General features: G+C 42.2%; 3 protein-coding genes across 3 annotated transcripts in view; all 3 read right to left on the bottom strand.

Moving 5' to 3' along the window:
• The window catches only part of LOC118413868 (delta and Notch-like epidermal growth factor-related receptor), a 20,528-nt gene extending 19,848 nt beyond the window's left edge, over window positions 1-680 (bottom strand). Inside the window, exon 1 of the mRNA XM_035817465.1 lies at window positions 601-680. Coding sequence (XP_035673358.1) covers window positions 601-658 — 58 coding nt within the window. The 5' untranslated portion in view covers window positions 659-680. The remainder of the gene's footprint in view (window positions 1-600) is intronic.
• An 8,015-nt stretch (window positions 681-8,695) lies between these two features.
• LOC118412999 lies at window positions 8,696-19,010 on the bottom strand. The gene is made up of 11 exons (XM_035816097.1): window positions 18,962-19,010; window positions 18,494-18,769; window positions 17,382-17,498; window positions 16,760-16,972; window positions 16,301-16,420; window positions 15,154-15,366; window positions 11,272-11,388; window positions 10,630-10,800; window positions 10,079-10,195; window positions 9,007-9,405; window positions 8,696-8,715 (listed from the first exon to the last, which is right to left on the bottom strand). Exons 1-11 carry the CDS (start codon window positions 19,008-19,010, stop codon window positions 8,696-8,698), a joined length of 1,812 nt encoding a protein of 603 aa, XP_035671990.1.
• A 681-nt stretch (window positions 19,011-19,691) lies between these two features.
• On the bottom strand, window positions 19,692-26,585 carry LOC118413000 (acidic phospholipase A2 2-like). Its single transcript, XM_035816098.1, has 6 exons — window positions 26,515-26,585; window positions 24,191-24,359; window positions 23,185-23,279; window positions 21,905-22,003; window positions 20,401-20,619; window positions 19,692-19,864 (listed from the first exon to the last, which is right to left on the bottom strand). Exons 1-6 carry the CDS (start codon window positions 26,570-26,572, stop codon window positions 19,731-19,733), a joined length of 774 nt encoding a protein of 257 aa, XP_035671991.1. The 5' UTR covers window positions 26,573-26,585; the 3' UTR covers window positions 19,692-19,730.
• Window positions 26,586-27,370: the final 785 nt, after the last annotated feature.

The raw sequence follows: 27,370 nt of genomic DNA on the forward strand, positions 1-27,370 counted from the left end.
AGGGCACAGCCCGCCGTACGTGCAAATACGTGCTGTCTACGTGCCAAAACGTGGACAAATTTTTGGGATCCGTAAGTGGTAAGTGCCGCCTCCGTACGAACTCGTAGAGAATCCGACGGATTTTTGAAGCACGCAGACACGCCATAGAACTTTACGTGCCTGCAAAACTTCATCGGGCTGCGAGTTTGCCCCCCGTATGTGCCAGTACGGGCGACGCGCCTACCCTGTAGGCTGTACAGCCTGAACATTTTCAGAAATACGTGGCGGACGTGGCCTTTCCAAAAAACGTACGGACAAATTGCACGTACGGCGGGTTGTGCCCTTAGCTTTACGGGCTGTGTCTCTTTTTGGACGGTCGGGTATGACTGCTACGTGGCCCAGTGCGATACCTGTGGCTCTCAGGATTTATTTGAGTACATCCGGGTGCCGGCTTCATTTCAACTCGCAGACTAATTACAAGAGGGTGAACTGTGGTAGCACAGGTACCTTCGAATGATTCTAACCCAGAACATTTATATTATATGCTAATTGAGCAAACGTAACCACACGACCACCTCCTCACACATTTGATCAACACCAATTATCAAAGAAACCACCCACCTGGTGATGAAGCTGACCAGGCGATCGCAGCCGAGAACACGAGAAGAAAGCTCCACATCTTTGTCGTCGGTCGAGTCCTGACTGGGAGGTGTGTCTAAAGTCTTACTTGGTGTGTGGCATTTTATATCGTGTCCCGCCATAGCTATGGGAAGCTCACAGCTGCCTAGCGGGCCGATAGAGAATCAGATTAACAGGATATTACACTTGAATATCGTAAATTTCACAATATTTTGATTAACCAGCTATACTTAAGGTATAACTAGATATTGGCAAAGCTACTATATATCGCTCAAGTTCGTCACATGCACATTGCGTCTGAAGGAGGGATTTTCACAGTGAAGTTTGCGGAATGATATAGATTTTACTCGAACGTGCATTTGTCAATAATGTATCTTTACAATTACCGCCGAGATATTGTACCTTCTTCTACCTACTTCTGCTCAGTTTCATTATTCATATCGAATGGTGATATCGAATATCGAACTACATGTGCCAAAAGTTGATGTTATACATTTTGAGAGAGCTAGCATGAAATGTCTCTTTCAATTAACATTTTCTTATTAATTATTATTTCAAAACTAAACTTTGTCATCCGTTACCTCAGGTACCTCAAACACGGGACCTTCATTCAACGGACGTCCTATATATCCGAGGGACGATCTTAAGAATTTCTGATACTAGTAGTTAGTTATAGTTGGTTTGGGCCACCACCCATGTAACAAGTGATATGGTCCACTGGTGATTACGTCATTGTGACGTAACCACCAGTTAACACGGGCAAGATATCCAGGCAAATATTCACCATCTTGCCCGTGTTATCATATTGTGTTCCATGAATTGCGCCTACTGCCGTCTTAAAATTGACACTGCACTTTCCATATTGGTGCTGAGTTAAGTGAGGCAAATCGTGTTAGGTGCCTTTCGGCTTTCAGAAGAGCACAAGATCGGTGGCACTTTAATACCCTGTCTTTACACATTCTCTCGCTCTCGAAATTTATATTTCGTCATGATTACTAAAGTGGCCACAGGTAGAAGTTATCGTGCGGTCGTGTGGCGCAATTGGCCGAGTGTTCGATTCATAACCTAGAGGTTCTTGGTTCAAATCCATGGTGCCACCTGAATAGCCTGAATAAAATCGCGCCCCAATCGCTAGCGGCCGGTCCTACAATTACCAGGGGCACGAATTTTAGTCAGGCTAGGTGGTAATCTATGAAATGTAGCTCGTACCAACTTGATTATAAATCAATTATACGGTCTTATTAAAGCCGTGCAACATAAGTTCAATACTAATACAGAGCTACATGTCAACTTTAACGTTGAATTCGTCTACGTAACGTTATATAACGTTATATAACCCAGCATTGGAAAATAAACTCACTCACTCACTCACTCACTCACTCACTCACTCACTCACTCACTCACTCACTCACTCACTCACTCACTCACTCACTCACTCACTCACACACACACACACTCACTCACTCACTCACTAGCTCACTTACCCACTCACTCACTCGCTCACTCACTCACTCACTCACTCTCACTCACTCACACACACACTCACTCACTCACTCACTAGCTCACTTACCCACTCACACACTCACTCACTCACTCACTAACTCACTCACTCACACACACACTCACTCACTCACTCACTCACTAGCTCACTTACCCACTCACACACTCACTCACTCACTCACTCACTCACTCAGTCATTCACTCACTCACTCACTCACAATTACTCACTCACCGCTCGCTAGCCTCACTCTCACTCACTTACTCAACCACTCTCCATCGCTCACTCACCCTCGCGAGCTGGGGTCACTCTCTCATTCACTCTCACGCACTCGCTCATTCATTCATTCACTCACTCGTTCACTTACTGACGACATCCGTAAACTTTCCTCGACTCTACTTCTGCTCCAATAAATTTCCCTTCACTTTGTAAGTTGAAACAACTGCTTAAGGGTAAAATCAAGCTTGTTGAATAATTGCTTTATGACAGGCTATACGGTTTTGATGATTTGATGATTTGAGAGATGAACAGGTGGACGGGCAATCGACTCAGGACTAAAGAGTTTATGACCCCTACTTTAAAACATTTGTGATGTATTATACTGGTTACATCATAATATGTATGTACGACGTTGAACATTTGGGGACACATTGATTTTAGAGTTCGTGAATTACGGAATGTATTATTTAGTAAAATGGAATGGAGAGTAAAAATCGGCATTAGAGCTCACTTTGACTAATCTCAAAGACTGTGCGGTGGTGAAATCCTAACTTGTCATATTTATGACTTTACTCACAGTACACAACCCTACCCTGAATAAACCTGACCTTATCGCGCTCCTAGCGGCTGACCCGAAGGTCGCCGGCGGTCAAAAATGCAAAAGAGCGAGAAATTGTGTAAACGCAGGCTACACACAACTCCAGTAAACTTTTCAGCTTGTAAAAATTGGTCTAACGACCTTCGTACTAGGAGTCCTGCTTATGAAGATTGGGGAGGGGGGGGCGGTCTGGGTTGGTTGCTACAGGTGAACGACTTGTAGGCTTTTGAAGTAGCTGTCATCAACTTGGAGAGCCATCTATGACAAAGCTAAGATATTAAAATATCTTGTGCAACTTTAATACATACGTTTTATCCGTTCTCAAAAATATAAGTCTTACTACAGGCCCTTTTATTTGCGATTAATCAATTCCAGAGTGTGATGCTATTAATTTAAGAGGTTTGATACACTAAGCAGACGTAATCTAATATATTCTGAGCGATAAAAGGGGATTAGAATGTTTATCGTGATTGTCTGCTAACCCATTTTTGACGAGTCTGGTCCCGACTAATATTTATACAGACCAATCAAAAAGCTTTAGCAGCTTGCCACAAAATCACACAGCAGTACGACTGGCTTTCCTGTAGGCCTGCACAACTCACCTTTTAACGAGACCCGAGATTGTGAATGATACAGAAGAACTGAGAACATTGTCACTGCTTTGACGATGGATGTCATGATCAACACAGCTGACGATTCCTTAAGCGGCACCGGTCATGAAATAGCCGACAACATGGACGCCGAACAGTCAGACTTGCCTCACATCCCTGACTTTCTTGACTCTACAACAGAGCCTGTGGGTCAACGGGACATCCCACCCCGGCCCCACGGGATCCCGGCCAGCCCAGAGGATCAGGAGGGCATCCAACCCCAGTCCCACGGGATCCCGGCCAGTCCAGAAGAGCAGGAGGACATCCCACCCCAGCCCCGCGGGGTCCCGGCCAGCCCAGAAGAGCAGGAGGACATCCCACCCCAGCCCCACGGGATCCCGGCCAGTCCTGAAGAGCAGGAGGACATCTCACCCGGGCCCCATGGGATCCCAGCCAGCCAAGAAGAGCAGGAGGACATCTCACCCGGCCAAGCGGAGCACCCTTTGCAGGACGACCACAGCAACGCTCTGGCTGAACACTCTGACCAGGACAATGCACCCTGTTGCAGCTCTGACAACGGCGCTGGACGTTCATCGTTACCGACTGTCTGCACATCGTACACACAAATCGGTAAAGGTGAAGAGAATCAAGCACTTTACATTAAAAGACCAACTCTACTGCGCACATTATATAGACAAGTTGACCACGCTGAACAAAATCAAACACTCTACGTTGACAACACTGTTATAGAAACAGATGTATCCAGGTCCGAAGACATGTACAATACTGACGATTATAATAGCGATAACGAATTGCAATACCAGCTGCGGAATACTTGCTGTGAAACATCAGCCGCTGCTTACCAATGCGGCGGAGACGTCGACGATGCCAGTGTGGACAGACAAGATATCGAAGTCGAAAATGCAAATAACGAAGTAGAAAACAAGGCTGGTGCTCAACCAGAGACTGCCATTGAACAGTCAAAGGACGCTGGAAGCTGTGATCAGAACAGAGCAAAAACTGCAGCCGCGCCAGACGTTGAGTGGATCAGTCCGTACGCAGCTGCTTACCGTCGAGATGGCAACACCGACGGCGAACAAGAAGATGTCTCTGACATCCAACCATACGCCGTTACTTATGATGAACAGGAAAGACATTATGAGAACGGAAGACCGACTAGCAGTTCTGTCAGCAATCCCCAGATCATTCAGGAACAAGCAGACGCCACTTCTAGTAAGTTGAACGTAGCAAGTAGTAGTTATTATTCACGACGAATTGTGGCTTAGGAATTTCATAAAACCGTTCTACAAAATGAAGATAAAAAAAGCTTTTCATGAATAACTCGGGAACACCCTAACTTTGCAGGTTAGGCAGTTTTGCTGTTTGGATATTTACTTCTGGGAAAATACTTCACAATCATTTCCTGACATTGTGCTCGTTGGCATCACTTGCAATTTTAACAGGCTAAAGAGAAATGTTGAATAAGATAAAAATATACCTCTTCGTTACTTAATACCCAGGTTCATAGGTACTCTTTGTTCAGTAACGAGAGTGACAAGATAAAATATAGAATATCAGGACAGTCAACATACATCTTGTACCTGTTGCAGATTCTGTTGACCGAAATGCGGACGAGCTACTTCCCAACCCCATGTACAGCAGCAACACCTTACACCGTAACCCCATGTACAGCGGGAACGCGTTACGCCCAAACCCCATGTACGCCCCCAATGGTACACAGCCAAGGGCAGATGGAGGTAAGGTGTCGTGCGATAGGTTAAGGTTCCTTTCATTTAATACGTTTGCCTTTGTTACCTTCGATAGCGGTGCGATTTTAAAATGTTTTCCTTGACTGTTCTCTTATTTCACAGGTCCCATGTGTGTCGTCACTCGGTCCTGCCTTGCCTATGTCATCACTACAGCCGTGGTTGTGACGGCACTGACGGTTCTAACGGCTCTTATCATCGCGACCTTCATGTCAGGGGAGAGACGCAGCTATATGGAAACGGTGAGTTGTGTTCTGGATTGTCGGGATCAGGGACAACGTATATGTTTTTGTAAAGACACTTAGATGTTAAAAGAAATTATTAAAGGAAATAATTTTCTTGTCGTCAATTCTAACATGGTTCCCTTTATAGGCGTTATAACCGACTCTCTCGTTTTCTCCTCAAAATCAGACGTGGGCTGTCCCCACCTTTACAGTAAGAGCTACAGATGACGTCACCCTCGGGGACTACACGTCATCTCCACAGCCGGACTACATGTCATCTCCAAAACCCCACACTGAAGGTGAGGCTCCGTTACCACCCATTTATTAGGATTGGTGGACACAGTCATTTCACTCTAAAATGTTTATGAACAGTGAATTACTCGATAGAAACATTCACACTGTCTATTAAAATGTTTTATCCATGTATGAAGAGCTATCACGGATTAACAGATCGTGTTTTGATACATTGAAAAAATCCCTTAGCACCCATGATGTTATTAAGAATAGAAATAAATCGATTAGAAACTCAATGAGAAAACGAAAAAAAATTGCTTTCTAAACTCAAACTAAAATGTAGTCTGTTTCAATCTTCTTCAGAGGACGAAAATAAGCAAACGACGATTATCTTTGGCGGAGAAGGCGAAGAGCCAGGTCAGTTTTATGAACCAAGCGCTGTTGTCGTGTCGCCTAGCAACGAGATAGTTGTGTCTGATACCTACAACAATCGAGTTCAGGTCTTCAGCATGACGGGCGATTACCTCCGTCATTTCCCTACCGTCATCTCTGGAGAAGACTCCGAGAACATGACCATGGAACCCGAGGACATAGCCATGGACGGGGAGGGTCATCTGTGGGTGGTGGGGGAGAAAGACGATAGCAAAGGGTTGATTGTTCGGTATACGAAAGTGGGGCATCATCTAGCAACGCTTCATGCAACTTTCGCCACCAATGGTTTCAGTGGCATCACGGTGGACGCACCCCGTAATCTTGTGGCAGTAACAGAAGTTTGGAATTACTATCATGGCCTTGTATATATTAAGCTTCTGCATTTTAACGGTACTGTCGTGCGCAAGTTCAAGGCGCATCAGGGTCCGCGGTACCCCGGACGGGTCGCTGTGGGGCGGGAGGGAAACCTGTTTGTGTCGTCCGATGAGAGAGGAGATACACGTGTGTATATCTATAACAACACTGGGCATCACCTTTCTACTTTTGAAGGTGACAAAGTTGGTGAGGGGCAGGCAGAAAATGGTGCGGTTTACAGATCTGCTGTCATTGACATCCGTACGGACAGTTCGGGGCACGTCCTGGTGAGTACCGGATATGGCGGGACGGTGGAGATGTTTACCCAGGACGGGCGGTACGTTCGCCGCGCCGCTACCCGTCTGGCCCGAGCTGACGGTGTGGCAGCAGCACCGGGCGGACAGCTGGTGGTGACGAGCTGTGACAACAGTACACTCACCATATTCTCCCACTATTGATCATGTAAATATATATATATATATATATTATTCACAGTCCTGTCCTCCTTATGAAAAAAAAAGTTACCTACCACTGACCCTTCTCGTCCTTAGCTTCAAGGCATGACCAATGGCTTATACAACTTCTGTATGTATGTGTACTAGTATATGATGAGTAATTTGATTGTAGTCTGTAAATATTAGCTGTTAAATGTTCATGTAGTTTGTCTTAAATTATATCAAACTTGTAAACCTATTATTATTATAAAGTTATTTCTGAATGCTTTATGTCCAGGAAGATTAGCTACTTACAATTCAATGTAACGTTATGTGTGTTAGCCATAGGAAGTATTAATCGGCCAAGTCTTGCTCACATAACTCAATAATCAATGTACGGAGGGAGTGTAATGATATTCAGTGTGAGGGTATTGTAGTACATTTTTATTCTAGAAAATAAAACACACACGAAACTGAATATCATTTCTGAGTGATTTACTATCACTTTCAAATCAAAGTGAATATCAAGGCGAAGCTTATTTTGAACGCTATCATAGGATGGGTGTCCTTGGGCTGTCGGAAGGGTACTGCTATGACGTCATTCAGCGTTGCAGAAAAGAGATGACGCTAAGACAATGCTAAGATATTTTATATCTTCAGCAAATTTAACACATACGTATGATCCATTCTCCAAAATATAACTCTATACTACAGGCCCTTTTATTTGCGATTAAACAATTCCAGGATGTGATGCTATTAACTAAGAAGTTTCATCCATTGAGCAGACATAATCTAATCTATTCTGAGTGACAGAAGGAGATTAGATTGTTTGTGGTGATTGTCTGCTGACCCATTTTTGACCAGTCTGGTCCCAACTTATATTTATACAGACCAATTAATAAAGACTTAAGCACCAAAACAGACAACAGAGAGTGTGAATGGTACAGAAAAGTTGAGAAAAATGTCGCTGCCAATTGGCCATCTAAACAAACTGACTAGCAGGCATGATTCAGCTTTCAGGTGAGATATAGGAACACTCTACTCCTCTCAAAAAGGGGTGTAAATATTAAAAAAAAAACGACCACAAAACTGCAGCAAACGTCTAATGCGCGCTAAAGCCTGATGACTCACAATATCTTCACCATAGCAAATGTGATCGCAATCCATCCAGAGGTTCTAAAGATATCGTTCCGGATTCACAAATTCCAAATCGTGATCCCTACCAAAAACAATGCCTGCTTTCCTTCAAGCAGGTAAATATATTTAGTGTAATGATCTTCGGGGTGTGCATATCGCAGCAGATTCTTATTCTAGAAAATAAAACACACAAGAAACTGAATATCATTTCCGAGTGATTTATTACCATTAACAAATCGTTAATGTCAGTATCAAGGCTAAGCTTAAACTAAACGTTATCGTAGTATAAGTATTTGGTGTGTAAGCCTTGGGCTGCCGGAAGTGTCGTGCTCTGACGTCATTCAGCGTTGCAAAAGACGCAGCCTTCTCGGTGCAGTACATGCCTTATGGACAGGAGGCGCCGCTGCATTACGGCCCGGCCCCTAGATGTTTAAAATCACAGTTAAAATCAACCGAAAAGGCGGCGAGAAATAGACGCCGCCAATGCAAAGAGACCTAGTCAACAGATAATGGCGACCCGCTGCGCTCATAAAATGCTCCGTCATCGCTCGGCTGTATTTCCGGTCATGCTTTGAGATGAGCTAACCCTCCTCACTGGAAAGACACTGAACCTACAAAAACAAAAATAATCTAATCTTCTCCACCATTGCAAATGATGCGGCTGGTAAATCATATGCATTTTTTCACATAGTGCAGTTTAAACAGTCAAAGAAATGGTTTCTGAAAAGGATGAAGAAATTTTTTTTTTCTAAAAAGTTGAAAAGTCATCTAGCCTAATCCTTTTCCTCAGGACGGCCTACTGTATTTGCCAAAAATCCAGATATATTGGCAGCAATAAAATGCATGTCTTTTCCATTTTATTGCAAAAAAGGCTCTCACATCGAAAGTACTATAATCCGTACCTGCACACAGGGCGTACATGTTGCTGTAGTCTGCTCCATACAGGCCCCAGGTGTGAGTCTGATAGTCCACTCCAATGGCGCTGTCATCACCGTGCAGCCAGATGGGCATGTACGCAAAGGTGTCATCAAGGTGCTCACACCTGCTGCCGGCCCCGGCAGTCGTCCCACACAGGTGTGCCGAGAGGACCTCGTGGGTTAAGCAGCTGACATCGGCGTCGTAGCAGATGCAGTCTGAGGCCCAGTAGTAGCTGGTGCACCCGTCCATACCTGATGAGTAGCAGGGGTACCTCATCCCCGCCGCCTCGCACGTGGCCTTGACGTTGGCATTGGTCATCTGTCCAGTCACACGAACCTTGTAAAATTTCCAAGCGCCAACAGTGGTCAAGTACACCTGTTGATCTAGGAAGAGTGAGAAACATTGCAGCCACTTGTCAATCATTGTAAAGGTGACGCAGGCATTGATTGTTATAAATCTAAGTGTCCAACATAATAAAATATACAAAACAATTTGTACTATCAAGAAATTCAAAACGTTCCAATCACAGATAGTTTGTTGAAAGACAAAGACCTTCTAAACGTCCGCTACTTTGAGAATAAGGTTTCGCAATGAGTGTCAGTTGTTTGGTAAACTGGATTGTAGGTGAACACTGATCGGTTAAATCAATCGTTTACATTGTTATGTATTCTGAATAGCCCGATCATATCGAACACCATATGCATATCGAACAAAAAGAACCCCCTGTTCAATTTCGAGCACTTTGACAATGTAGCTTTTATTCGGTGTCTCCCGCTTCAACTTTGAGTGACATTTTAACACCCTTAGTACCGCACCTTTATTCATACTCTTCTGAAACAACTGCTCACGTTGGATGAAGCATTCCTCAACAAAGGCAAATAGTCTTTCTTTCATTTTTTCTGATAAGGTTCAGCATTTTTAACAGCAATTTTTTTCCGACAAGCGCTTTTTTGGCGGATGTATTCGATATAATCACGAACAGGAGGCGGGGCTTCGGGATCAGCCTATCAGCCAAGGAGGTTCCCTTTTGAAAAAAAAAAAAACAACAAAACTTACCGTCACAGATCATGGGGGCAGGTTCATACGTGTTGCTCCCCTCGCAGTGACAGGTCGCACCGTCCGCTCTCGTGATGGTCTCTTCGTCCTCATAGTACTGTCCGTTGTACTGGCAACCTGAAATTATAGCAACAACAACATTATTGGAGTTTAAAATGCTGGTTCCCTTGGACAGACGAAGTCAATAAGCGTTCATAAACGCTCATAAAATTCGCACGTACTGTTTTTTTTTGCCTTTCTAAAAGTAACTCATGCAGTCTTGCGGATAGGACACTTGATAATTGTTACCGGCAGTGTCATTCATGTTGTAAGAAGACTTAAACACCCTTGGAATCTTAAAAAAACAGCTTTGTCTGAACATGTATCCAGGTTAGATTAAATTTGGAAAAAAAGTCTTGACTCCAGAAGAAGAAGAAGTATGCTTGTACGCTTAATGCGCTTCTTCCTTAAAAAATGCCAGCGTACACATTTTCTTTTCATTTGTGATTAATGGCTTTGAAAATATCAATATCCAGGTAAATATGATTGGGTAACAAGTCGAACAGACTTACACTGGTATCCCCAGTTTTCCCAAATGACCACCTGCCCGTACTCATCACAGCATACAGTCCTCCCGAAACAGCCAGGCGTCTCCTCTATTATCGATCCCGAAGGGTAGAATTGTCCTCCATACTCGCAGCCATGATGACGCGGGGTTGTTGTCGGTATGGTCGTTGTCGTTTCTAATAGAAAGTACTATACGTGTTAGACTTACCATTCCAGTTATTGAAATCGACTTTAATCCAGGGATTCCACTCAATAGGACACGCAAAATACTAGTCACTCATTTGCAGGTCACTGCCTCAGGAGCAAGGAAATGGTTGCTGACCTGGTACTCTGGACGCCCAGGCATGGGAAGAGGAGGCCGGGCAGACCGGCGGCAACATACATAGACATGCTCAGGAAAGATACGGGCCTTGAAGTTGACAACTTACAACGAGCAATGATTGACAGGGACACATGGTCTGCCATCACAACTCGAGGCCTGATGGACTCGCCTTATGCAAGTAAGTAAGCAAGCATAAATCATCATCATCATCACCATAGTCACTCAAACGATTGGATATCCAGTCGCTTGCTTAACCACTATTTCGTGCATAAGGCAATAGATTACAGTATTTTTTTCAGGAATTTGGCTTCAAAGCAATGTTTACCTTCACAGATCATGGGAACAGGTTCCCCAGAGTCGCTCCTCTCACAGCGACAGGTCGCACCGTCAGCTGTGATGATGGTCTCCCCGTCTTCATAGTACTGTCCATCGTGCTCGCAACCTGCAGCATTGGAAATCAACGTAACAGCAGTGAAGCTCAAAAGTGTGCATTTCTTGTGAGTTTAAAAGGGAAATTTTCCTTGCATAAGTTGACTATGTCTGTATCTATATAGCTGGTATAACCGCCTTTCGGTGTGACACACCAGCGTCGCAACTTTTGCACATCTATCTACAAGTGTTCTTTACAACTATTCTGAGAAGATGCCCCTACTCCGCTTGATTATAACAAATTTAACGCTACGGTAGGTCTGGGAAAATGCGAATTTTTGAACAACTCAATCCTTTTTTGGTTACTCTGATACTTGAAGGCATGACTCTTTCTCTTTCTTTTTTTTAGCTGGTATTAGATAATTACCAGTCGGTACGTCCACCAGTCAATTGGCCATATTGTACATCATGCTTGTCAACAAGTATCTTAATACTATTAACTTATTAATAAATGAATAGATCATAAGGTACTGACGTTTTGATTCACAATGTCAAGCTAAAAGGGAACATATGCAGTAAGGCCATGTTGATTTGATTATATGGATGACATCCTCCAGGAACTCCAAAACTGATGCGAGCGAGCGAATAAAAAAAAAAAGTTTGGCCAAAAAAAAAAAGTTGCCTTCAGGATGAAATCAAAGTGGCCAGGAAGGTTGAACATAGGACTAAACACACATAGTATGGTATACCATGATCCTCTGGACCTGAATTTTCTGTACTGGTACCTCCCCCAACCAACAATAGATTTTTTTTTTCTTTCCGTCCTTTCACATCTTATTCTTATTCTTTGACTTTAGATTCATTTTGGCATTCTATATATGGCATTAGTTATCTGTTTTCTGATACTTTTTTTCAATCTACGGAATATTTGTGCTCAATTTACAGCTGCTTTGCACAATTTATTGTGTGGTCGAAAACTTTTTTTGGAAATGGCCAAAAATTGGTGCGAGCGCGGATGTCATCCATATAATCAAATCAACGTGGCTAAAGGAAAATTAAAAGAAACACTCCTTTATTCCTTTATTCCTTTATTCCGATACCCTTTAGCCCTATTTAGGGCTAGTCTACCAGGGTTCATATGAAACAATGAAACATACATAAACAAACGCAAATATATACACAAACATACATGTATATATACAAACAGATAATAATAGATACACAATCATTAAAAAAAACTATTGGCTTGAGAAGACTTGATACATTGCCTTTTTAAAGCGTGAGATGTTGGGCAGAGATTTGATGTATGGTGGTAGGTCATTCCAAAGACTGATGGCACGGTAGAGAAAAGTTCGCTTTTTTGAGTTTGTTTTTGGCTTAGGGAGTTTAAAACTGAAGGAGTTGGATAATCTAGTTGAATATGTGTGGGTAGAATGGACAGGGACGATGGAGCTGTAAATGTTATGGGGCTCCTTACTGACAAGTATTCTGAAAAACATAGTCAATGTGCTGATGGCGAATCTTTCTCGTACCATGGGCCACTAACACTTGAATCAATGATGGGTTAAAAATCGAACAGACTTACACCCGAATCCAAAGTTGTCCGCAATGACTACGCCGTACTCGTAACAGAATATAGCGTACCCAAAACATCCTGGTTCCTCCTCTATTGTGGATCCAATAGGGTAGAACTGCCCTAAGTATTCACAACCTAGAAGGATATCAAACATTACATTCAATTCTATAATGGTTTGCCTCTAAAAATCATCGATAAGCATGACGAGATATTTCAAAGCATCTTTAGATCTTTTGAAGCATCTTGAAAATCGTCAAAATCTCTTCAGTTTGACTTTCGGTCTTATCTGGGTTCCTATTAGATACCCAAAATTGTCTCCAGCTCTTTCACATTTAGAGTATAAAAGACCAGTTTCTACCAGATACTCAATTAGAGTCACTGACGAAAAACAACGGATGTTGTTTGAAACGTCTGACCGTTTCCAAAATCATGTCCAGTTGCTTGAGTGACTACTTTTTGGGCTCATCTTAAACATCGCTTTGAATCATCATCTGTATATATATATATATAGCCGGTATAACCGCCGTTCGGCGTAACACACCAGCTTTTCAAAATCTTGGGATCTATCTTGAAATGATCTTAGAATATTTCAAGACATCTTGAGATATTTTGAAACGCATCTTGAAATCTTTTTGTATTCTACATCCCTTATACAGCTGCCACAGTGTCGACGTCCTTCAGCGGATTTTAAGATCGATTGAGGGTCTTCTGTTTTTTTTTTTTCAATCATGTCTCCGACGATCGCCTGGGATTAAATCTATGACAGGGAGCCTCCCAGATTCCATGGCACCACCTCTTACACGCGGACAATATATGACAAAATGTTACATGCCAAAAGGCAATGAATTGATAAATCTTGATTTCGGAATCTCGGAACAGCCTCGTTTTGTTTTTAATTGGAGTTACAATCGACCTACAAGCTCATCTTTAGCACCCCGAAGTACCCCGCCTTTTGAGCCGCCCTACCCCACGGGTACCGTTGCAAGTGTGACCCACACATAAAACTATCCAAACCTAGGCCTTTGAGATATGCTTTTACAGTCATAAAGATTATTCATTCTATATAACGGTTTGCCATCCGCATGCCGTTAGATAGATAGAAGATTGGCACTATATGAAAATGTAGGTCGATGAAAGGTTCCATGTAATAAGATACATCAAATAGTAGTTGCTCTAGGAACTAGCTATGAGATTGGAAACGTTTCCAAATCAGAATGATAATTGATTATTACTACCATTTGGCATAAAACGTACTACATATTGTAGCAATTTGCATTCTGAATTATTAAAAGGAGGCTGCCCTTTCAATGATTTTTTGTTACCTTCGCAGACCATAGGGGCAGGTTCATAATGGTCGCTCCCCTCACAGTAGCAGGTCACACCGTTAGCTGTTGTGATGGTCTCTCCGTCTTCATAGTACTGCCCGTCGTGCTCGCAACCTGCAGATTGGAAATCAAAGTAACAACATCATCGGAGTTAAAAGTGTACAATCATCCTCTTCCGTAGAATATATCAAGAATCTAAGATAGTGTCCCACATTTAAATACGTTTTGTTTCATCGAGCCTTACTATAAGGAACATTACATCCATGGGAAATGGATATTGCCACCGGCAGTGTCACTCACTCAGTTGTATCGTCAGTAGGAGTTGGTACTAAGGGTAAGATTGACCGCTGCAAAACCGGTTTTCTTGTTTGACTGGCATGGTCCAGAAAAACTGGACCAGATTTTGGACAGAAAAGAAAAGGCGTTGACGCGTTTTAGGGCTTGTATAGGTCCAAGAGAATAGCAAGAGCGAAGTTAAAGATATTTGATAGTCATTTTTAAAGAGCTGATGCTTATTTTTTAGCAAGTTTCTACGGGCATACCTGGCCTGAAACAGAAGCATTTAGAAAAAGATATTTTAAAATGCCTGGATGCCGGATACTCTACATAGCTGACCCCGGCTCCTTCATAGCGAAATGGACCATTGTATTGAGTATTGTCCATTCACAATATTTCAAAGATAAGTAGGTCCAGGTTCAGCTCCGGTCCTGGGCCTGAGCCTCTGGACCTGGACCAACCTGGACCTGAATTTCATGTACTGGTACCCACCCCTAATCGTCATCAGTCTGAAGTGTTAACCCCAGAAAAAGAAGATGTAGAAGTTCGGTGGCACGTTTCCTTCTTCGTTTTTAAAATGCAAGCACATGTCCTTTTTTTAAAATCATCATTAGTAGTTGAATGCCTGGTATAAGTACGAAAACAAGTAGAATAGACTTACACCCGTATCCAAAGTTGTCCCCAATAAGTAACCCTCCGTTGTCGTCACAGATTATGATGTACCCAAAACAGCCAGGAACCTCCTCTATTGTCGTTCCCGCAGGGTAGAATTGTCCTGCATAGTCGCAGCCGAGAGGTGGGGTTGTCGGCGGTGGCGTTGGTGTTGTCGTTGGTTCTGGCGGGTATGTTGTCGGCGACGGCGGTGTGGTCGTTACTAGTAGACATATAACACGGTGACATGTCAAACGTTACATTCCATTCCATAACAGCTTGTCATTGTTCGATACAAAATGACGAGATATTTCTAAAGCTAGACTATCCAAACGTAAGCCTTCAAGTGATGCTTTTACAACAAAGGTTATTCATTCCATATAACGGTTTGCCTCGGAGCCGCATCTCGTCAGATGATTAGAAGGTAGACACTGTGAAGCCTTGGGACACCCTGTGGCTCCCCTGGTATTTTGGGACATGGCCAGGCCTCGGGTTGCCTTAAATCGGACTTAAGAGTAACCGAGGACCCGGTAACAAGTAGATTCTGCAAGCTTCTCGTGAGCACACGGAGAGCCAACCTCGCGGTATCCTGAAGTCCACCGGACAAATCGGTACCTTCAGGGCCCGACAGGGGCTGCAATTGCAATCCCTACCGGTATCGGTGCCGCGGTGTGACCAAAAGCCCTTTGCGCCATGGATTTACAATAAAGGTTTTCCATTGAACATAGTGGTTGTCTCTATCCAACATATTGCTAGACAAACAAGTTACGATATTCACAATAAAAAAACCTATAGGTGACTAAAAGATAAACATCTTGCAATGACATATGTGAAGGAGAGTAAGAAAATGTTATAGGCAAACAGACCCAGAGTCATCTTCTTCTATAGATGCAATGACCCGCAATACTAAGGATTCCGATAATTCACGAAAACGTAACAAATATGCCGCGAGCAGTTGGAATTCCAGATTAGCCGTTTGGATGTGGCATCGAACGTTCCGCGAAATGGCAACGACCGTTATTTAAGGCAACAGCCGTTTACAGAATGGGAATTTGCGTCGGCGCCCATGTTGACGGCAAGGTCGTTTCTTTTATAAATAACATCTAATCTATATCCTGAATTCTCAAAGACATAAACTTTCCAAAAGGAGTTTTTACCTTGGCAGATCATTGGAGCTATATAATTATTGTTACTTGTGCTCCCATCGCAGTAGCAAGCCACATCGCCATCAAAGTAGATCTGTCCATCTCCGAAGAACAGTCCATTGTGCTCACAACCTGCAACGATTGGAACAGTGAGGTTCAAAAGGGCACATCATCTTGTAATCGTCCGTTCCAACAGTCCACTTAACAGCTCAACGAATGACAACAATTCGAATCACTTTGCCTGGCTAAAAATTAAAAGGAACTTGTTTAGCCATGCAAGGAGGGAATTGTAGACAAAAATAATACACGTACACGTGTACGCTGTCAGAGACAATTCTGATGAGTTCAATATCTTTTCCATCCGCTTTTTTGCAGGCTTTTTTCCTTTGTAGTTGCTGATGACTTTGAAAATACAAATATCTAATAGTATACACTAATAAATATGATTGTTAATAAACCGACCAGACTTACATCCGTGTCCAAAGTCGTACCCGAAAAGGATCGTTCCCTCTTCGTCACAGTATAGATCACCCCCCGTACAGCCTGGTATCGACGTTATTATAGACTCTGCAGGGTAGAATCGTCCTCCATACTCACAGCCGACTCGAATGGTTGTCGGAGGTAAAGTTGTTGTCGTTGGCAAAGTTGTTGTAGGAGGCAAAGTTGTTGGTGGCACGGTCGTTCCTATTAGTAATATACCATAGGTGACCAATTTGACATTTCTGTTATTGACATGATCTAACTCCATTCGGTTAGCTTAGTACAGCACTAAGTATACTTCTACTGCCAAAGTATACTCAATTTATACACACGCACACACACGGGCAACATATTTGTAAAGTTTCATTTTTCATGCATTATATGCAAGTTCAGTTTGTTATTAATTAGACGACCCTAACCATGAATGTACAACAAAGACGTTTCATTCAATAATGGCTTGCTTCAATCATCATGTAGTTATTAATTAGATCACAAATCATTTCCAGTTGCTGGAAGAACAAGAAAATATTGTTGTTGTTAGCTCGTCATTAACATATAGATAATACAGAATTCTGTTTTCCCAACTAGGCTCTCTTTCCAAAAGAATTCTTACCATCGCAGGTCATGGGAACAGATTCGACAAAGTCACTCCCCTCACAGTAACATGTCACTCCGTCAGCTGTGATGATGGTCTCCCCGTCTTCATAGTGCTGTCCATCGTGCTCGCAACCTGCAGCGTCGGAAATCAACTTAACCACAACGTCACTGGAATCAAACGTGTACATTCCCTGGCATAGTCCACGTCAACAAGTGTTTGGAATAGCTCATAAAATACAGACTTTCGATTCATTATGCCTTTCTGAAAAATTTGCATAGTAATGCATGTAGGAATTTTTTTTTAAAGTTTGGCAATGAAAATGCATTGTCATAGGGACGGAGTTATGGTCTATATGCATTGTATTGTACATTTGCTGTTGTTGGTGTGTGTTTACAGATATCCTCTACTAATCTTTGCCCTTGCCGGAGTATCACTCTCGCCATTGCAAACACTCAGATACTTGGGAATTCCCTTCGGGGAACTGAACAATGCAGACTAGCCAGAATATGATGCAACTGCGCACGCGTGGAAAATAAATACTTGACATGCCTGTACATTTCTTGGAAATCCTGACATAGACGCACACTATAGTATTAGGCTCACCCCATGAGGCGTTGCCAAAAACAAAATATTGGCACCATCAGTAAAAGTGTCAGTTGGGTCGTATGTTTACCATTCCCTTTAAAAAAATGTAAGTGACCACTTTTCATTTCCATTCGTAGTTTGACCGCCCCAATTAGTTGCTTTGAAAATATGAAATACATAAATTTCATATACATGCATATTAAGATAACTATCGATGATATGTTATGAAAGAAGACGACTTTCATATGTAGATCATTATCTACATGGAATGATTTGCCAAACAATGTACAATCTGCCAGTAGGGCAAGATTTAGGCAAGGGCTCATTAGATATTTGAAAAATGCAACTTGAATTGATCGAACTGTAAATAACTGGGATGAACAGTAAATAACTGAAAATTTGTGTATGTGTTATGTTATGTTATGTGTGTATTTCTACATATGTCCATGACGATTAGCAGTGTACATTTTTTTAGAATTTTGAATTAAAGCTAATGGACCAATAAAGCCTCTCAATCCCTGTCATAAGTCAAACAGACTTACATCCGTATCCAAAGTTGTCCCCATAAATGAACTCTCCGTCATCGCCACAGGCTAAATAGGACCCAAAACAGCCTGGAACATCTTCTATTACCGTTCCCGCAGGATAGAATTGTACTCCATCGTAGCAGCCGAGAAGTGTTGTTTCCGGCGGTGGTGGTGGTGTTGTCGGCGGTGGCGTTGTCGGCGGTGGCGTTGTCGGCGGCGGCGTTGTCGGCGGCGGTGTTGTCGTTGGCGGTGGCGTTGTCGTCGGTGGCGTTATCGGCGGTGGTGTTGTTTCTGTAAGAAATATACTATACGTGTTACGCGTATTTTTTTTTACAAAACTGTTGCGTCTACTGCGTAAATGTTCAACCTGTGCTTTGTTGTCTCTACCTGCCTGCATATGTTAAGACTGTTCTTAGTAATGGTTTTGTAACTATTGTAAAGGGACCCCGCCGGGTAGTCTACGGGCTGTTTTCCCATTTCAGCCTGACTCCTGCGGTTCCCCAAGCGACACCCTGTTACTCTGCAGGTACATTGGGGCATGGCCGGGCATTTGTGTCAGAAAGCTTCGATGCGAATGATGATGTTGAACGCAACGAAACCTTGTCAGGTTGGAAAGCTGAACACAAGTTTTTAACGGTGCGGCTCCAGTAGTCTTACTAAGGGACGACTGCGGTTTGAACGATGTCGTTAGGTTGAGTAATGAGTCCTCTCTAACTTACTTTAATCTTAATGATGCTTTGACGACGACTGAAAAAGGGGCCCTAACGGGCTTTTACTTTGAAGCGGGATCCTTGTATAAACGTGTGGGACACAATGCGGTTCCCGGGGTATTTTTAGACACAGCCAAGCCCCGTGTTGATTTTAACTTGGAGTTAACATCAAAGTGCAAGCTAATCTCGACCACTGAGAGGTACGTACTTCTCAGTGCTCAAGATTAGCTTGGTACACCCCACCCTACGTCACGGACACCGGTGCAAGTGGGATCAACGCATCAGTCTATCCAAACATAGACCTTTGAGCAAATGCTTTTACAATAAAGATCATATATATTTCATATACCGGTTCGCCTCTATCCGCATCCTGTCAGATAAATAAAAGATAGGCACCGTGAACCTCTAGGTCGATGGAAGTCAAACACCCATGTGATAAGATACATCAAATAGTTTTCCAAATCATATCCAGTTGCACGAGTAACGACCTTTTGGCGTACAAAACTACACATTGCAGCATTTTGCATTCTGAAATTTCATTTTCAAAGGAATCCTTTACCTCCGCAGATCATAGGGGCGGCTTCGTCAGTGTCGCTCCCCTCACAGTAACAGAACACACCGTCAGCTGTGATGATGGTCTCCCCGTCTTCATAGTACTGTCCATCGTGCTCGCAACCTGCAGCATTGGAAATCAGAGTACAACATCATTGGAGTTCAAAAGAATACACTCCCTTGTAAAGACTATGCCAACAAACCAAGTTAGTTGTATCTTAAAGTTTATCAAAATAATACTGACTTTTCCATTCACTAAGCCTTAAAGGAACATATGCTGTAATGAAGGGTGGGAAATGGATATCGCCACCGGCAGTGTCAGTTGTATAGTCAGTAGGGGTGGATACCGATACGGTGTACCGTTACAAAACCGGTCCTCTTGTTGTACTAGTCCAGAAAACGCGGACTTGAAAAAGAAGTGGATTGTATAGCGATTCGAAAATCAGATTATACAGACAGACTTTCATGTGTTTTGGGGCTTACAGGTCCAATAAAATAACAAGAGCAAAGGAGAAGAGAGTTTATAGTCATCTTTATCAAGTTTACACACCCAAGGATGTTTTTAGAATGCTTTTTTTTTTAAATTTCCATTAGTAGTTGATTGCTCTACAAATCTTCATATAAGTATAATATGTAACACTGTAAGTCGAACGGACTTACACCCATGTCCAAAGTAGTCCCCATGACGTAACTCTCCGTCTTCGTCACAGATTATGACGTGCCCAAAACAGCCCGGATTGTCCTGTATAGTCGTGCCCGGAGGGTAGAATTGTCCGTCAAAGTCGCAGCCGACAGGAGTTGGGCCCGGCGGTGTTGTCAGGTATGTCGTTGTCGGTTCTGGAGGGTATATTGTTGGCGAGGTCGGTGTGGTCGTTTGGACTGGAAATATGTAAAACATAACGTTATATTGGTTTGCCACTACAGTGGAAGCCAGTTAATTGCACATCGGATAAACGCACACTTCGGTCAATTGCACGGAATCTCCAAATCCCGTGGCGGTGCGGTCCAACTCGGTAACTTCGTATTATGTCACACGCCGGATAATTGCTGGAATTCGCTGGAAAATTGGGTGTGCAATTAAGCGGCTTCCACCGTATATTAAGAATAACGGTATCCGTCCAACATGAAGAGCTCTTTTAAAAAGCTTGGTGAAATTTTCTGAAATCATCTTGATAAAGATGATGATGATGATGATGGAATAAACAAAAACAGTCAATGGCTGAATTGCGAATTCATTTCAATTGTAAAATGGTACATGTAATACAAATAATAGCTTTATTACGTCAGTTATTGCAAATAAAATACTACATTACCATCTTTCCCTGGGCCAACCTTTTAATAATGTGGTTTGAGACGAAAACGTTGTCTGTTTCGTCGTGACGGAAATATTGAGTGAGAGCTCTGACTGCTGTATATTCAGGATGGTCTTTATCTTTCTGTACCAATCCGCCGGATATTCTACCTTAAGGTTTCGTATTCTGTCGTAGTAGAAAGACTTATGGGCTTTTTTGTACTTCCCTGTTTACCTTGTTTCGCAGGTACCCCCCCCCCCCCCAAAAAAAACAGTCTTGACATCTTTTGAAAGGATCTCGAAATATTTTTACATCATGATATCCTTTTTAAAGCATCTTGCAATCCCGCGGTATTCTGCATCGCTTAACACATCGCTTAATATCTCTTGAAAGCATATTGAAATCTACGTTTGAGTCCTCTGGCAGTTTTTTTTTTAACTACGGGGACATTATAGCGGCAGATATTGACACGGGAGAGAAGGGATGAATAAATATTTCAAGAGGAGCATACGACCGTATGGATGGCCATGATAGATATAGATATACATTCATCGATAGATAGATAGATAGATAGACATCTATATATAGATACATGGATATATATATATATCATATATTCATAAACCTTTCAGAACTGTTACATTTCTTTATGTAATACATATTGCTGATAGGTGGTTAAGAGCCGACCATTTACCTTAGAAGGTAGACAGGTACAATTTTACTATCATCGCCAAAACTCTCTTTCCATTCAAGATGGTTAAAATATGATACATTTATTACAATAAATGAACCACTGATATGCGGGAGTGCTATCGTTGGATTTATTTTTGCAATGCACAGACGAAGCAGAATGAAAACTGTGTAATATTTACCGCAGGTTTTTTTTCCTGTGTATGCGTATCTGTTGAGACACAGAACGGCATCCCGGTCACACTCGCACACCGCTCGTTCGTTGCAACCAACTGCATCCACTGTGATAGAAAGTTCAAAGTTGATTCGGAGCAAGTTTGATACCCAACAGATTATGCATTTCACTTAGTAATGCGTATTTTGAGCGGATAGTAACGTGACATTCCACTCCAGATCAGAATCGGGTACTATCCTAATTCCTGAGAGAATGGATTATTATTCTTGAATCCAGTTTGTTTGTCAAATTTACCATAAGTGCGGAAATCCATAGAACGCAGAATGTTTATCTTAAATTTCACTTCTTCTTCTTTCGTGTCATCACTACACGGACGTGTGTATTTTCAGCCAGTAATGTACATTTTGTTTCTGCTTTATAGAGATGGGAATCGACGCCAAAGAAAAGAAAGTCGAGGACAAGCCCTTGGAAAAGCCATAATCATATACATCTGTATGCAGGTGCATGGATATAAGGATTCGTGGATTAAAGGTTTGTTGTCGAAAAGCTTGGGTAATTCAAACCAAGGATATTCTATCAGACCTTGTTCGAACAGATAAGCCGGATGCATTTGTAGCCTGACTAAAATCGCGCCCCTTGCGGCCGGCCCTACAACACAGGCTAGATGCATGTGTGTCCTTAAAAATATCATCCATCAGAAAATAGTACCCGCTTATGTTGCGCAAGGCTGCCTTATGATCCACTGTGACTAGATATATTATATAGACATACAAACTTAAAATTGATCACGTTTGGAATTCTGTTTTCGCCACCAAAGCGCCGCTTACACCGGCTACCTATAGCGGCGAGAAGCAGAACTCCAGTTAGAAGCTCAGAGGAACGTGTCTGTCAGACATCGAAACGTCAATATGGTGAGATTAACTAATTGTGTAAAAGAAACCTCCTATTTCTCATAATGTATCAACCTGATGAAATTACTTTCGGAAATAATCATGATGATGTGAGCATATCGAACAAACAGTGACAAAATATCCATAATGCCTGCATCCGTAAATAGTTTCATTAGGTTGGTACATCAATTCAACAAAGCCTTCTTCGTTACACAATCTTCTTTAAATATTCCGTAAACGTTTAGACGACCATCTGTCGCCTTCATCATGTGCTGCCCGTGCGCCTTCGTCATGAAGGCAACAGATGGTCATAGAAACGTGTACGGAAGAATTCAAAGAAGGAAGTATAACGAAGAAGACTGTGTTGAATTGCTTGGCAACATATTCACATACGTACAGCAAGTCACGGTTCCACGGGCAGCAGTAAACGTGTACGTCGTGAACTTTGGATAGTCAACTGTATCATAGCATCGGTCATGGGCTTGGCAGCACCTAGAAAGGTAAGGAAGGATGAACAAAAACTCATCATGATCAATTGCAAGTCGATTCTATGACTCTATATTGTATCTAAGTGTTAACTTTCCTTGTTGACAGGCATTTAACTCTCCAAAAACTCTGACGCGCTAGATCTGACGACAAGCGCTAGTGGCATGTTTAGATGTCTCCCTTTAGAGGACAGGCAAAAATGGTCCCGTATGATTTAAACATCAGAATGCCCATATCAGAATCGTATCGGATAGGAAGTCAAATGGAGGTCCCATGTTTGGGGAGAGCCACAAGTAAGTTAGGCACGTTTGCGCGCTACAGAACGCGCCACTTGTGCGATGGTGCGGTGCGATATCGATGGAGCAAACCATTCTGTTTGTCTCTAGAGTTGGTGATTCACTGCAAAGCATCCGGACGTAGGGGACTAAATGCCTGTTGAGACAGCATAACAAGTCGTGCTGCCCCTACGGCTGATAAATCAGCCTTTGGCTAATTAAAGAAAATATGGGATGATGATGACCAAAGCACAAGAGCAACTAGACAAAGTACAAGCAATCAACTTGCTGTCCCAAAACCCCACCGAGAAACCTTCAGAAGAGCCCTCGCCTACCGTTGACCCAACATCTGGAACAGTCTACCAGACATATGCACAGCCTCAACTCTGGCTTCCTTTAAGAGACTCTTAAAGTGATGGAAATGACCGAAATGAATGGACTCGAATTATATTTCTCAATATCATTTGTTTTGTACTATGTATGTAAATTTGCGTATATACTAATAAGACTCATTAGCACTTTAAACCGTACCTCTGTTATATACGTTGTCTGACCCTTGGCTCGGCCCTCACGACCTCAATGAAAAGCGGCCTTCAGGTCGATTTGAGCTTTCATAAATAAACAAGGTTCAAACAATCATACCTGTCAATGTCGTCCACGGGTGTGCCTGCCCCGCCATGCCCACAGTAGCAGCCGTAGTTGTTGTAGTCCAGGGGGTTGCGTCCGGTCACCGTCCAGATCATCTTTGCAAATTGCAGCAGGTTCTTTTCCTGCGCAGGGCGTGTGTTATCGCCCAGCACATCTGTTGATTCTGTAAGAAGAGAGCCTTCTTTGCTAAGATAAGAATTCCCAATTTCTCACCAGAATGGAAGTCTGCGTTATTGTGGTCGTAACCATCTAAAAAGATACGCATGGGAGAAAAAAATCGGGGCACAACGATTTAGGGTAAATTCTATACTGCATAGTCTTGATCAGTATCAGGAGGCAGAGACTACATGGAGAGCGCGGACTGTTCATCACGAAACAGTACCCGTCTTCGGGAATCTTCGGGATTCGTGCACCGATTGTTCCCTCGGTCGACCAAATCATGTCCACAATTAGAATTTATAGATACTTAAGACAACAAAGCCACTGGTACCTAGTTGGTATGATTTAAACCAAATTAGAAATGTCGAAAGACACGGATGGATAGCCAATGTAAACCACGTTGAAATTCACAATCTTAGGTATCTATCACACATACTGACGTACATGGTGCAGAACGTTCCAATCTAAGCCAGTTTGAAACAAAACACATGATGCAAAAATAAAAATTTATTTGTATTCATTTTTTGTTGTCCTCTGGTTGTCTTATTGAATGTAACACGTCTTGTTTGGTTTTTCATGTAGTCCCCCCCCCCCCCTGGAAATCAACTACCAATAAGTTGAAGGGGCTACCCACCTGTCTGAATATTAGCAATCAATAAATAAAGATGCGGAAATGTTGAAACTTCGTCGCCTATACTAAAATAAATGACAACTAAATCACACGAAAAGATCACGGAAAAGCCCACAGAAAGATATGGCTTTAGGTAACATTTCAAGCTGCGTGAACGACACATAAACTTGGGAAAAATCGTGACGGAACTCCAGTTTAAATGTGGTCAAAAGATCACGGAAATGGCTTGAGAAACGGATGCTTGTGAGATCTTCCTTAACCCTCAAACCCCTGACCTTTTTTTGCGACTAAAATGACCGAGTGGGGTCCAAACGGACCCCAAAATGTTTCGTTGATAAAATCTCAGTTCCAATTGTTATCGGTTATCATTGTGCATGCATTGCTTCGTCAATGTAAGAGGAATATATTGACATGTTAAAGTGTTGCAAATTCCAGCTCATCATCATAATCTATGCAAAAGATCAGAACGACCACGTTTTGCACTAAACCTATTTTGGCCAGAGAGGGGAATTTTGAGGCCGTCCGCAAGGTTTATGTCACATAACTCACGAACGGCTAGTGCTAAAGCTACAAAACTTTGTAATATATCACAAAATAAAGTTAGCAAACATTTTTAGCCAATAAAGTAAGTTGATCATTTTTTGGGGTTGCCATGGCAATAAAGTTCTAAAAGGCATATTTTTGCAAAAAATTGTCAATTTTGATTTAAACAAGTTTTTTTGGTTAAACTACACTTGTTTTCTTATAAAAAATAAGTTCTAGGTAATTCAATGTTATTTTCATTATTCAAAATGTATAATTTATGCTAATTTCATGACGTCATTAGTCAAAATCCAACATGGCCGCCCTTATTATCTAAACCTGACGTCATAATGTTGTCATATTTCATGGTTATGACACAGAAGATTTAGTTTTACATGTTTATCATCCTCTGAAAGTTTGATGGCCATACGATAAGTAGTTAGGGAGTTTACCTCAAAAGTCCGTTTGGACCCAAGACGGACTGAACACGGAATCTTTCTATAATTTCCACAATACTGAACCAATCTTCGTAAAAACTTCGGAAAAGGTGTAAAAGATATTGATGGACAAAGTCACGGAAGGATTTTTTCTTCAGATCAAAACTGTTCAAATGGTACATCAAAATTTACGCCTGGGGTCCAAATGGACCCCACTCGGGTGTTTGAGGGTTAAATGATACTGAAAATATAATGAAAGGCATATAATAGTTGCGCTTCGTTGCAGAAAAGTGACTAAACGTTAATTTTACGTTTGAGCATGCTAAAATACGAGTTTTTTGAGCCGCGAAAATAATGAAAAATAATTTGTGACAATTCCATGGGATAAGAGGTAAAATGGAAGTTATGTACCCAGAAGGTAAGAGGGCACAATGGGAGTAACTTTCTCATTGGTATGAGGATAACATAGAGGTAACTGTGTAACATTTACCATTGTGATTGAAAAACCTGACCAAATGACCACCTCCCTACGCCTTTGATCATCGCCCATTATCTAGAGAACCACCCACCTTGTGTTAACGCCGGTCTGGCGATCACAGCCGAGAACACGAGAAGAGAGCTCCACATCTTTGCCGCGGGTTGAGTCGGCCACGAGATGTTTCTAAAGTCTTACTCGGTGTGTGGCAATTTATAGCGTGTCCCGCCATAGCTATGGGAAGCACACAGCTGCCCAGCGGGCCGCTGGAGGATCAGATTAACATTCGTACATGACGTATCAATAAAGGCTATTACACGCGAATATCGTAAATTTCAGAGTAGCTTAATTAACCAGCTATAATAGGGGACAGGGTATTAGTAAAGCTACTATATATCGCTCAAGTTCGTCACATGCACATTATTATGTTACGTCGTCAAAATGCTAAAATGAGTTCCACGACCACATACCTTTAAATACTGGGTCTCAAAGGGGTAGCTTCTTATCGAAGTTTGCTCAATGATATAAATTTCATCCGAACGTACATATTGTCAAACATTTATCTAAGATATTGTTCCCTCTTCTCAGTATTTCTCCCCATTTCCATTATTCATATCGAATGGTGATATCAAATATCGAACTACATGTACCAAAAGTTAGTTTTATACAGAGAGATAGCAGTTCGCTCACTCGGTGTTTTTATTCGGTGGGTTATAGCAAAGGACCAGGCGTTGTGACACCATATACACCTCTGGGAGGGTCATTAACCCTTAACTGTCCACTGGTGGTTACGTCACGATGACGTGGTACACGTATCCACCATTTTACTCTTTGATAAAGTACTTTTATTGGTTTGAAGTAAGCTCTATAATTAAAGCTGCGGTAATCAATGAGAGGTGGCTTCTACTAACTTGATTATAAATCAATCATACAGCCTAATTAAAGCCGTA

The sequence above is a fragment of the Branchiostoma floridae genome, chromosome 4 (genome assembly GCF_000003815.2).
Source record: "Branchiostoma floridae strain S238N-H82 chromosome 4, Bfl_VNyyK, whole genome shotgun sequence".
Taxonomy (NCBI): Eukaryota; Metazoa; Chordata; class Leptocardii; order Amphioxiformes; family Branchiostomatidae; genus Branchiostoma; species Branchiostoma floridae.

Coding starts and splice junctions, on each gene's coding strand:
- LOC118413000 (XM_035816098.1), bottom strand. CDS start 26,572: ATGTGGAGCTCTCTTCTCGTGTTCTCGGCTGTGATCGCCAGACCGGCG. Junction 22,004..23,184: donor CCGTGGAACCGTGACTTGCT/GTACGTATGTGA, acceptor TTTCTATCACAG/TGGATGCAGTTGGTTGCAAC. Junction 19,865..20,400: donor GGACTACTTTGGACATGGGT/GTAAGTCCGTTC, acceptor CCAATGCTGCAG/GTTGCGAGCACGATGGACAG.
- LOC118412999 (XM_035816097.1), bottom strand. CDS start 19,010: ATGTACCTGCAGAGTAACAGGGTGTCGCTTGGGGAACCGCAGGAGTCA. Junction 10,801..11,271: donor TGTTCCCATGATCTGTGAAG/GTAAACATTGCT, acceptor ACTTTCTATTAG/AAACGACAACGACCATACCG. Junction 8,716..9,006: donor CATGTACGCCCTGTGTGCAG/GTACGGATTATA, acceptor TTGTTTTTGTAG/GTTCAGTGTCTTTCCAGTGA.